The 13071-nt window shown below is 37.6% G+C and overlaps 1 protein-coding gene across 2 annotated transcripts; it reads left to right on the top strand.

Moving 5' to 3' along the window:
* The first annotated feature begins 17 nt into the window (after positions 1 to 17).
* On the top strand, positions 18 to 12968 carry IRAK4 (interleukin 1 receptor associated kinase 4). 2 transcript variants are annotated; one of them, XM_077178892.1, is made up of 12 exons: positions 18 to 215; positions 491 to 660; positions 1702 to 1847; positions 2168 to 2365; positions 3102 to 3262; positions 3923 to 3987; positions 4228 to 4342; positions 6374 to 6483; positions 9371 to 9554; positions 10353 to 10415; positions 11080 to 11238; positions 11342 to 12968. In XM_077178892.1, exons 1-12 carry the CDS (start codon positions 165 to 167, stop codon positions 11372 to 11374), a joined length of 1455 nt encoding a protein of 484 aa, XP_077035007.1. In that variant the 5' UTR covers positions 18 to 164; the 3' UTR covers positions 11375 to 12968. The 2 variants fall into 2 exon arrangements, with proteins under 2 accessions (XP_077035007.1, XP_077035008.1); XM_077178893.1 differs by lacking the exon at positions 18 to 215 and adding an exon at positions 246 to 376 and having other exon boundaries at positions 491 to 817.
* Positions 12969 to 13071: the final 103 nt, after the last annotated feature.

The raw sequence follows: 13071 nt of genomic DNA, 5'->3' as shown, positions 1-13071 counted from the left end.
CAGACACAGAGAGCCGGGAGCGCCGCGCGCCCCCGGAAGCCGCCACCAGGGGGCGCCACGGCCTTCTCCTCCTCACCCTCCTCCAATCAACGGGGCCCGAGGACGTTACCAAGTTCCCCAGGGCCGGGGGGAAACACAACGAGCCCCCCTCCTAGCCGCCAGACATGGGTTGTGCCGGAGGCGGGGCCCCCTTCGGCGGCCTATGGGAGGACCAGGTAGGCGAGCGCTTCCGCTGTGTACTCACCGCGCCGGTGACGTCAGTGGCGCCGGGGGCTGGGCCCCGCCCCCTTAAAGGGGAAGCTGTGCAGGCGGAGGGGAAGCGGCGGTACCGGCCGGTGGGCAGCGGGGCCCGGGGGATCGCGGGCGGCCATCGACGGTGAGGCGTGAGGGGCTGCGGGGTGCAGGGGGCGCTCGCAGCCGGGAATGGTGGGCGGGGGCCGGGGGCGGGCGCTTCCCGGCGAACCGCACGGGTAACCCTGTGTCCCAGCAGGACCGGAGGATGGGCGAGCCCGTGACGGATTCCACGTACGTCCGCTGCCTGAGCTACGGGCTCGTCCGGCGGCTGGCGGAGCTCATCGACCCGCAGGAAGGGTGGAAGAAACTTGCGGTGGATATAACCAACCCGTCCGGTGAAAGCAGATACAGCCAAGTGCACATAAGGTCCTACATCAAAGTCCCGTAACGTAAACTCGTGCATTACCCGTTCACCACAAGTACCTCGTTAGTCCCGCTTGCCAGCCCATTACTATAACTTGCTGCACCTCGTGTGCTGGTGGGCACTTGCGTCTTACAGTCCTATTTCCTTAGGGAGCGCAAGGTAATTACTCCTAATTGTACTGCAGCTCGGTTTTAAGCAAGCCTCAGAAAATTGACTAAAGAAATTAGAAATAATTAGAACTCCAGACACGGGTATTTTTAGCAATACAGGACGGGCTGCATAACTTTCTGTACCCTAAAGACTAGTAGGCATTGATGTTGTGGTGCCCAAGAGACAGCTGCACTGTAACTCCTAATTCACTGCTTCCAAGAAAATGCCCAATAAACGTGGGGAGCCCGAGGCCTAAAACTAACAAGTTTACTTGAGGAGTAATGCTTGCAATATTTTATGAGCACCTCATTGCTTGAAGGGCTTGTTGAATCTTTGTTGAAGCTGTTTCAAAGACTGAGATTTTTACATGCTGTATATATAATTTGGGTTTCCAGTCTCTTCTAGTAGTGGTAGTGTTAAATCTTTGTTTTTCTTTCAGTAATAATACTAAATCAGTCAGAATGCTGAAGCAATCTCATTTGCTTCTTAATGCCCATCTCAAAATATTCAAGGTGGAGTGTGAATGCTAAAGGGATGCAAAACAATTATTTTTGCCATTTGATCTGGGTCTTATTAGCTCTCTGTCTCTGGCTGACATTCTCTTCTCTGTTAGTCCAAGATGCCAATATATTATGGATCCTAGACAGCTGAAGCCATGTATATGTGTATTTCCTATAGTTTTTCCCATATTTTGCATGCTTTTACCCCGATTTTAAATGTGTTTCGTTTTTTTGGCTGTGTCTTCAGAAAACTGGGGTTTTTGCAGCGCATTCAGATTTTTTTTTTTCAATGTGGATTATTTTTGTCATTTACCTTTAATCTCTTTCAGTTTATGCTTCTTGAGGTAATTTTGTCTTTTTTTTTAATACTGGTCTTAATATTTATCTTTTAAGGAAATTTGAGGCATTTGTACACATGGGAAAGAGCCCCACGTGTGAATTGCTTTATGACTGGGGAACCACAAACTGTACAGTTGCTGATCTTGTGGATCTGCTGATCAGGAATCAGTTCCTAGCACCAGCAAGCCTTTTGCTTCCAGGTAACTGTTATTCTTGTACATTTTGTATTGTGTTCTCAGTTTTCTAAGATGCTAAAGAGCTTCATGCTAACTTGAAAATCAGAAAAGATTAGGTTAGAATAACCAAAAATGAATATATTTTCCACTTTCTGTTATTTGTAATAACAGTTAAAGTATGAATTTAAAGTTTCAATAAGAGTGCTGGAGTTGACACATAGTGGCACAATATAACCTGGTGATATTTATGTGCCTCCTAATTTTGAAAAATATTGGCATTAACATTACTTAGTTTTTCTCTGGTTCCTAATGTAGTTAACGCTTTTTCTAAATTCCCTTTTCAGAAGCTGTAAGGATGCCACAGGAAGTTACATTACCTCTTTCTTCACAGGAAACCTTGCCTATACATGAGAAACAACTACCTGTACAAGAAAAAAAGGTGGCATCTGTAAAGCCTGCTTTAGTTCAGAGTACTGAGAAGCAGCATTCAGATTCTTCCTACTCAAGTGAAGAAAACAGCAGCTCACAGTCCAGTAACACAGGTAGACATTTACTTTGGTAGAATTCAGTGCTGTTTTTTTGCTGATCTGTCCTTCACCCCATGTGAAATAAATCATAGCAGTTCATAAGAATGATGACTCTATTCCTGTCATGGTGCATCTGTGGGAAACAGCATCTTGCCAATAAATCACCTCCTTTGAGTGAAAAACTTAACTGTTGATTAAATTGCAATTTCTTTTTTGCCACACATAATCCTGTTGTGCTTTTCCAATACTTATTTTATAGACTGTTCAGCATCTCATGCTTTGAAACTAGATTTTGTATGTCAGAAATTACTAAGAATGCTGCAGAAAAGATGACTGAAGAAGGCATTTTAGGAAAGTGTGTGGTTGGTCTGTTGTTTCCTAAAGGTTCACTTTTGGGTTGCTGCCAGGAACATGATGTAACCTTGGTGTATTTTTTGTATCTAAGGCACTGTTGCTCTCTCTGTGATCTGCTACACATTTAATTTCTGCTACCTGTATTGCAAGTGTGAATCAAAAATGCAATCAGATGTGTGCTACAGTGTTAGTTGTGAAGAAAATGATGCATAGGGAATTGTATGTGTTTATCTGTCTTCCTTTTGTGTTTCTGGTATCTTCATCACAGAGCTGGAAGTAGGGCTCCACTGTGTCAGGTTTTGTGCAGTAGCAAGTTTTTGTTTTAAGAGAACTGAAACAGAAAACCTTGTTCCTTAAGTGAAAACATAGTTTTATGCTAAATGTCAATGTCTTTCAGCTTTCCAGAATTTTTTATTTCATGACTTGGAAAGCATTACAAATAATTTTGATGTGCGACCAGAATCAGCTGGAGGTAATAAACTGGGAGAAGGTGGCTTTGGTATTGTGTTCAAAGGCTACATCAATGGCAAAAACGTGGCTGTCAAGAAGCTCATTGCTGTGAGTTGTCCTGGGGATTTTTCATTTTAATGACTGTGTACTTTATCAAATGGACTTGTTTATCTTGTTTATTGTGAAAAGCATTGAATGATAGATTTCCAAAAGTTGTCACTGTCCTACGCATTAGTTGGCTTAAGAAACTTATCCTTGGTCCCATCAGTGTTGCAAGTCAGCACAGTCACAGGAGCTAATTCTTGCCTTCTCTGTAGCTCTCCTTTGAGGGGCTAAGCAAGTTGTTGGGAAGAGCAGAGTGTTTCCCCAGTTGTTTTCCCCTCACCCTTAAGAAGTGTCAGAAGAGAAGGGGTCCTAAGGAGGTTTCCATTTCAGATTACAATGCTGAGATTCACAAGCTAAATTGTCACAGAATTTTAGTCTTCATAACCATTGTTTTGTGTGAATATTGAATTTGTAATTAAATACTATTGGGGTGTAACTGCAATGAATGGAATAAGTTGTTGATTGCTGAAACTGGATCCATTTATCCAGTTATACAGTGTTCCAAGGAATTTAAAGTGACATTCCAATACTTATTTTTGAACTTAGTAGAAGGTGTATTGTGAAAAGTTAACTAAGAAATCATACAATTCTTTTTTTGTTAATGAGCAGCTGTGCATTTTATTATGAACCAAAGATGTTAATGTCAAATACTTGTTTTTATAGATGGTCGATGTTAGTGTTCAGGACTTAAAACAGCAGTTTGAGCAAGAAATAAACATAATGGCAAAGTGAGTACATCATTATACAATTTTTGTCTTTCTAACATAATTTGCTGAAAATGTTAATTGAAAATGCTTCTTATACAGCACAATCACATTTTGTTTGTTTTAAAACATCACCACACAAACCTGGCTTTGTGCAGTAGAGGTGAAACAAGTCATTGGGAATCAAGTTCCCTCTGCCTTGTCTTTTCCTCAGATGTTGAGTCTTTCAGAGCACATGTGAACAGATATTTTTTTTTGCCATAGGTGTCAGCATGAAAATTTAGTAGAATTACTTGGTTTCTCAAGTGATGGTGCTCAGCCATGTCTGGTGTATGAATACATGCCCAACGGTTCATTGCTTGACAGACTTGCTTGTCTGGTAAGTGAAATCTTTTCTAGCTTCCAATTGCCTTACTTTGCTGAAGTACAGGAATCTGTGGAATGTCTTTCAAATGGAACTGAACTGTGATGGCCAAATCATGTTTTACTACTTTCTTCTTGTGTTCTAATAACAAGATTCTTCCAATAAGATTTTACAGAAACATTTTAGATAGATTAAAGTCAAATCAGGCTGTCAGTGCAATGTCATGTACTGGTATCTGAAGCATCACAGAAGCTTGCACTGACTGTGCCTGTGTGAGGCAGTGCAGAGGGTGCTGCAGTCTTGTTCCCAGTTCTTATGTTGGTATGTTCTCTGCTGGTTCCTGAGATTCTGTGAAACTGACCTTGTTCATTGTCCTTGTGATAGTGGTTATAATACAGTGCTCATAGTCTGCTTATCTCTTTCTGAAGTACATAAGTAAATGTAAATTTCAATTTAAAAAACTATTATTTTGTATAAATTCTTATGATTTAATCAAATGGTGTATGTTCTAGCCTTGGCCTTAAGTAAATAACAAGTTGCTTTGGTTTGGTGAGGCAACTCTGTTTATCAAGGACACACAGTCCAATAGTAAGCCAGACTTAAGGTAGTAGATTAGTGTCTGTGTTAATTTGTTGAAGGAGTTCAAAAAATCTGCTTAATACTAAGCAATTGCAGCTTCTGAGGTTGTAATCTGGTGAACATTTTACATTGGTGCTACTTCAACCACTCATATCCTCAGACCTAACATCTTGGGCTTGCTTTTTTTTCTGCACTGATAATCTGGTTGTACTGGTTCAAGCATCTGTTAGTTGGAGAAAGATTTGCATTAGGGAACTGATCAGGCTGATAAAATAATACTTGGATGAAAAAATATTTAATTTTCATCTGGAGACATTTCTTTTGTAGGGCTGCACAAATACTTCTGCTCCAGTGGGGAAAAAAGTGGTGCTATGATGAGAATGAATAGCAGTGCTTGAGGAAAGAACTAGTCCTGTTAGCAATGCTGTGTCAGTTTACATTTATTTGCTTGCATACACTGCTACAGGTGCAATTTTTTTTTTAATTGAATCAGTGCAGAAGAGAGACTAAGTCTTACCTAAGGACAGTGGAAGTTTATCTGTAGAAATGAGCAGTGCTTAACAAGGATGTATATGAAAATGGTCATCAGTCATCAGTGTATCTAGCTGTTATCATCAGGGCAGCTTTAAAGACTGGGGATAATTGAAAGCTAAAGGAGAAATAAAGGTCTCTTCCTTTACAGGAGGACAAATTTATGTCATAAATCAAGGACTCTAAATCAGAATCTATAAACTAGAAAGAATCTTTTTCTAATAAGATCAGAGAGGTGAATAATATATTTACTTGAACATCTGTACTTGCTGATAATTTAATTTTGTGACTTCACTGGATATGTTTGATGCATGGACTCTTGCTTGTGTCATCTTTGTGTCTGGATGTTGAGCAGGCAAGGGAGGTGGTAGAATGGGCAGATACTGTAATCCACTTCCCTTGCCCACTGACAACATTTTTGATTACTGGTTTTTAAATGTAGATGTCCTTACTTATGAGGTTTAATTAGTAGCATGAATAAAGCTTTACTCTCAAAAAATCCAAAAATCCTGGTAGATTGGCTTCTTGTTGTTAGTAAAAAACAGTGGATTGATTTGAATTATTTGCTTTGGGTTGAAGGCTCTGGTATCAGTGCCAGTACAAAGTGGGAGTTGCAGTAGATACAGATAGGTCTTTGCAGAGCAGCTGGCCTTGGAGAGTCAGAATCAAGCATTAACCAAGAACATTTTTTGCAACTGACAACTTAATCTAAGGCAAAATGCAGGAAAAAAATGTAATGTGACAAAGGCACGTGTTTCTGCCCAAGTCAATTAAGAAATGTATGCTGGTAGTGTTTTTAATCGTCTACTTGAAAACAACAAAATATAGCAAGAAGTTGCTTTTGGGTTGTGGGGGTTTTGTATGTTTGTTTTGGTTTACGTGAGTGTATATATATATTTTCAGATTTTTACTTGCCTTTCTCTCTTCTTAATCAAGGATGAAACTCCACCAATTCCTTGGAATATGAGGTGTAAAATTGTTCAAGGTACAGCAAATGGCATCAACTTTTTGCATGAAAATAATCACATTCACAGAGATATTAAAAGGTAAAACCTGCAGACTATTGCTGGCTGCATTTTCACATTTTCCTTTTTCTTTTTCATCTTTCCCCTGTTGAAGTAATTTTAGAGAGAACAAACTGCAAAAAGCATTACTTCAGTCAAGGGCACAATCTTCTGCAAGTGACATCCATCTCCACAATGTTGTCTGTGCCACAAGGACATGACTAGTACAGATTTCTAAAGATAATTATGGGGCTAGAAGCATAGAATTGCTTAGGGTGGAAAATACCTTTAAGATTATCAAGTCCAACTGTTAACCCAGCACTGCCATGTCCACTGCCAAACCATGTCCCCAGGTGCCTGCATCTAGATGTCTTTTGAATATCTCCAGGGCTGGTGACTCCACCACTCTCCTGGGCAGCCTCTTTCACTGCTTCACTTGGTGAACTAATTTTTCCTTACAGCTAATTTAAACCTCCTGTGGCACAAATTGAGGCCATTTCCTCTTGTGCTATTGCTTGCTGCTTGGGAAAGGAGACTGACCCCCACCTGGCTCCAACCTCCTTTCAGACAGTTAATTGTATGGTGCAATAAGGTCTTCCCTCAGGCTCCTTTTCTGCCTGCTCCCTTAGCTGCTGGACAGCTTTCCAGCCATGAGGTTTTGCATTGTAATTGTGTTATAATGTAAATTGTGTTTATAATGTAAATTGTAATTTGTATTTTAAATTGAATCTGTTACTTTCAAATAGTTATTTGAGTGCCATGAGAACACACAAAGTTCTGTTCTTTAACTGCTTCTAGTGAAGCTACTGTTGAAAAAAATTAATTTTTAAATAGGGAATTTTTTCAGGTAAAAACACATCATTTTTTTTTTTTTTTTTCTTTTCGTAGAACACATCTTCAGAGTGTCTCCTTTGATTTACCCCTATTTTTTATGAATACAGTAATATTACTTCAGTCAGGTTCATGAAGTTCAGGGTTCTTCAATGATAATGAATGGTCATTGTTTGTTTTACCAGAGTTTTTGCCTATGGATATCAGAACTCAGAATAGGTAGGGGTTTTGTTGTAGAGTTTGGTTGGCTTTTTCTGGTATTTTTGTTGTTGTTTTGTTGCTGCTACAGTTTACTATGTTGGTTTTCTTAAAAAAGAGGCCCAAATCTTTGAAGAGAAGCCCCAGATGCCTTACTCTTTATGATGGCTAGGAAGGAACAACTGACTGCGTGTTACAGATGAATGTTTCAGTAGCTTTCTGGCTTCTGGCAACTCTGCTAAATACAGGCAAATTCAGTTTTGTGACCTTTCAGCTTGGGGGGAACAAGCATTTGCTTCAGCTGTCTCATGTATGTGCTTGCTGCTTTGACACTTTGTTTCTTCTTTCTTCCCTGCTTAAGCCTCTGGAGAAGTGTAATGACTGCAAGGGATGCACTTTTTTACCTTACGCTGCCTCTGCCCTTCTAACTGCTGTGAGTTGATCATATTGGAGAATTGGGTTTGGGGTTTTTTTGTTTGAATAACATTTTGCAACTTGTGTGAGTAGTTCAATACATTTGATTGGTACTATTAATAGTGCTGCCACTCCCAGATAACATTTAGATGAAGAGACATCTAAGATTACTTCAGTCTTCATTTTGCTGTGATATGTAGACCATTCATAAACACACAGGCATTAGAACAGCTTCTCTAGGCTAGAGGGGACAAGATTTAATGGGTATTCATACAGTTGTTCATAGTTTTTTTGATTGGTTATGCCCAGGAAATAGTTCCGTTCTCTTTTGAAGCTCAAAAGTTGCAGTAAAACGTGCATTTATTGTGCTTTTTGTGGTGTACCCAAAAAAATGACCACTCTTTGGACTGGATTCAAGTTGATAAGAAGCTGAGATTTATGAAGTTGTGATCTTGTTCTCTTGGTGGATGATGCCTTGACAAGTGTCTAGCCTTTTGTAGTGGTCATTATTTACAGCAGCTCTAACATCAAGTGATCCATTGTAACTTACAGCTGTGTTAATTTTGTTCAGGTTGGGTGAACAAGAAGGGGAAGTTAGCAGTGTAACTTTACAGGAAGTGTTATATGTTATATCAGGCATTGTGGATTTCTTACAGTTCCATTAAAGGGATCAGAAAGTGAGGATTTCATAAGTATTAAATTAAGCTATTTTAAAATGGTTTTAAGTGGTACAAGTTTAAAACTCAGTAGATTTCTGCTGTAATTCATCCCACTGAGTATTTTATGAAAGCATTGAGGACTTTGAGATGAGCCTCATTTGTCAGGGTTGCCTTTTTTTAAGGAAAGGAAAAGCTAGAGGTCAAGTGAAAACATGGCACATAGAATATTCTAGAAGTAATAAGTTTTCTGGTTTTCTTTCAAGACAAGAATAAGAGTATTATTCATTTGGTATTAGATAATAGTTATAAAAAAACTGCTTTTGTTAGTTCTGAGCAGAGATTGAGACTGAAAGAATTAAACTGTGATCCAGGAGAAGTTGATCAGAGCTAATTATTCTCTATTGTCTCTCTTAAAGCCAAACCATAAATGTAACATAATTTGTCTGTTAAAAGAAAGTTTTGTATTTCTAAGGTTTTCTGGGGGTAGGGGGAGCATCTAGTTTTTTTTCTCCTTGTGTTTTGTTGTTTTGCCTTTTTTTTTTTTTTGATGCATGCACACACAAGAAAAAACATAGACGGATCTTGCAGTCAGTTCTTCATTTATTTAGAAGAATGAATTTTGAAATTGAACAATTTCCAGCAAAACTAAATTTACATAACTTGTTTTATGAATAATGTGTAAATATCTTAGCTTTCAAGATAGTCAAAATAGCAGTTTACATTTAATTACTAAAGAATTATTAGTCTGTCATAAAACCTATTTACTGTACTGTTTGGAAAATTCTCTTTTCTTTTTTGTTTCTTCCCATACCTCCCCTCTCCACCAGTGCAAATATCTTATTAACTGATACATATGTGCCCAAAATTTCTGACTTTGGCCTTGCAAGAGCATCTGTAACATTCACACAGACAATCATGACTGAAAGAATTGTTGGAACAGCAGCCTATATGGCCCCTGAAGCTCTGCGAGGAGAGATAACACCTAAATCTGATATCTTCAGTTTTGGAGTAGTAAGTAGAATGTGGGAAGCAGTATATGACTTCTGTTGTAAATAATAAAAGCACACAAAATCAAGAGTATCTGAAATGAAATGATTACTCTGGTCTATAATTTTTCTTTTTCCCAATAGATATTTTCTTAAGATAGTGTTTCTAAACTTTCTGTTAAAATCATTTGAATATGTTGATTTGCTATGTGAAAGACCAGAGTAAAATAATATTCCAGGTTCTAGCTAAATGTGGTTTGAAGTAGTGTGGAACATGGTTTTTCCTTTCATGGTGTTGCACAAAAGCGTAACTCAGGCTGAAAAAGAAAATTTAAGAAAATGTTCCAAAATTATTGTGTCTTACTATATTCAACACCAAAAATACAATGTCCATGTTGAATTTGCCTTAGAGCTGAGTACAAAAAGACATGAGCTTAATATTTGGAAGAAAATTTAATTTGTTCTGGATAGATCCAACACCCTACCCACTACTGACCACTTCCTTCCCAGCATTTCGTTTCATGGGAAGGTGGGCCCAACACTATGTCTGAATAGTTTGGAAATCCTTCAGTCTTGCTGGGAAGGAGCACCATGCAGGCTGAGAATAACTTGTGTTGAATTTGTAAGCCACACTGCTATTAACAGTTAATGAAAATAAAGATAGGAACAAAACCAATGAATTGTATAGGAAATCTTTGGACAAACACAAATCCTGAGGGTATTTGTTGACAGCCTGGAGGTTTATGCTCTTTTTTGCAAATTATATATATGCTAAAGGTTATTCTGTGCTTTATTTTATCTTCTGATTTTTTTTTCCTCCTAGGTCTTACTAGAAATAATAACGGGTCTTCCTCCAGTGGATGAAAACCGGGAGCCACAGTTGCTGGTATATTCTTCATGTTTTCTCCTTCCCTCCCACTGCTCCAGGATCACTTTATATGAAATCATAGTCAGTTAAGAGATTCTGAGACAATCAATTGTTGGTCAGCAATTTCAGACTGACCCATAGAGGAAGGCAGAGGATCTGCCTCTACTCATTGCCTCTTATTTACTCATTTATGCTTCCTCAAACAGTATGTGTGATTACATATAACCCACTTCAAGTGTGTTGGAGCTGAGGACTTTTGGACTAAACCAGTCAGATTTAAAATTTGATTTCTGACTAGAAGTTTCCAGCAGATACTGCAGTCACTGAGACTGGAGACAGAAGATTAGTTTACAGACAGACATTCATTTACAGGAAGAAGCTTTATAAAAGTGATTAAAAAAATTATACCAGCTTAAGCTTGGATATTTGTGGGTTATTAGGATACTTAGTTGATTGTGCCTCTTCTCTTACAAAAGAAACAATACTAGAAAACTGAGCCTTGAAGTGGGAGACAGTTAAATCTGTATGAAATGGCTTAAAGAAATTTGCTTTATGATGTTGTAATTAAAATTATATAGAATAAAAATAATAAATTAATAAAAATTTATAGTTTATTTATAGTCTCACATTCTGTTCAGATACTTACAATGTTATCTGCTTGTTGGTTCAAATTCTCTTGTAGTTAAGTATAAAAGATGAAATTGAGGATGAGGAAGCAACTATTGAGGATTATGTTGATGAAAAGATGAGTGACTGGGATGTACCTTCAATTCATAAAATGTATTCAATTGCTGATCGGTGTCTGAATGACAAAAAAAGCAGAAGGCCAGACATTAAGATGGTATGTAGTCTTTCAGAAAAAAGGCTTATTTTGGGTGAGTGTGTGTTTCCCCTGCATATGGTCACACTATCAGTTAATTATATTTCTGTCTATTCTCTTCCAGGTCCAACAGCAGCTCCAAGAGATAAAAACTTGATAATGTGTTTCTTCTGATACACCAGTGTTTCTGTAATGGAGACACCAGTATCAAACATTTAATCTGTATTTAGTGCAACATTATCAGTGATTCTGCTTTCCAGAACTTTCTGGTCACATGTAAGGTGAACTGTTGGCCTGTCAGCAGCTCTTTCACATTTCCTTGGTCACTACTGGGCCCTTAACATGGGAAAACTCTTTCTTGTATTAACAAATTGCAGTGCTGGTACATCATCTTCTCCTGCAGCTTTTTAAATGCATTTCCATATTACAATCTATTTGAATCTTTTTATTTCCAAATATTTAGTATGTCTGCTGCAAAGGAATATGACTGTAACTGGGCAGAATATTTTTTCTGCAAATTGCTTTCTTGATCAGGTGTACTAGGCCTTTGTCTATTGAAGACAAAACCATTTAATAGCTATAATGGTATTTAATGTTGTCTTTTTGAGAAATGACAATTACCCAATTTAAACAAGCTTCTACTTAATATTTTAGCTTAAGAGTTCATATTAGATGAATGGTCTGGTACTGTTAGTGAATGTGATTATTATCAAAAAGTCTTCTTGGTGTTAGTTCTAGTCAAATAAAGGCTGCAAGACATTTTCTAGGTTGTTTTTTCATTTCAAGGATTCCAAAGCAAAATAGTTATCTTGCTGTGCAGATGCATTTACACTTGCAAATGCTTTCTTACAGTGAACTCTGTGATGACAAACCATTTAATTTTTATTCACAGGAAGACTCTTAGCTACTTTGACTATTTTAGGAGGATTGAATATTTTTAGTACTTTAGGAGAAGACTTCATATGGATTATAAATACAGATGGTTGCTTTTCTTAAAGGGGTCAGAATGATGATGTGAAGACCAATTCTGCATTTTACTTAGTCAAATAATTAAGCTATTTTAATATATATATGTATGTATATTAACTAAATACAAAAATACACTTCTGAAAGTATAAATGGAAAGCTTTTAAAAATAGAAACATTGACAGATCAAAGCAGACTAAAAATGGAATGAAAGTGACTAGTAAGATTCCAGATACTTTAGACTAAGTATGAGCATATTACCATTGTAAATGAAAGATGTTATTTTCATATAAACTAATTTTGCACCTTGTGAACTTTGTTAATAGCTTAGGAATAAGAACACAGTCTGGCCTACAGTTAAATTTGAAATTCTGTGATTATGTGTGACTTCATTCAGGAATATATATCTTGTTGTAGGAAGCATGTGATTTCAATGCAATGATATCATTCGATTTCTGGCTATTTATTCAGTTTGTATTGCCTTTTCAAACTGCTAGCTTAATTTAGAATAAAGGATCTACCTAATGGCTTCTAGATTTTTTGAGTATAAATTGTAAAAAACTGTTAACATAGAAAAACCTGCCGCATTATTACTTTTTTCTACTGTTAAAACTTTGAGCCTTGAAAATAATCATCATTTTATGTTGCTTGCATTTCTATTAATAACATTATGGTAACCTCACTGCATGGAAAAAAACTGTACAGCTCTGAACCTGTAGAAGAAAGCTGCTATAAAACTAAATTAGAATAAAATCTGCTGAAGCCATTCTTCAGTTTTAAGCATCTCCAGCTGTTATGTGAAGGTTTATTAGATCACACCTGCTTTTTACTATTCCCTGGAGCTGGAATGCAGCTACAGTGTTGTCTAAAGTGTTTTCTGTAACATCT

Source organism: Agelaius phoeniceus, chromosome 5 (genome assembly GCF_051311805.1).
Source record: "Agelaius phoeniceus isolate bAgePho1 chromosome 5, bAgePho1.hap1, whole genome shotgun sequence".
NCBI classification, from domain to species: Eukaryota; Metazoa; Chordata; class Aves; order Passeriformes; family Icteridae; genus Agelaius; species Agelaius phoeniceus.
This window is presented reverse-complemented; position numbering and strand designations above follow the sequence as displayed.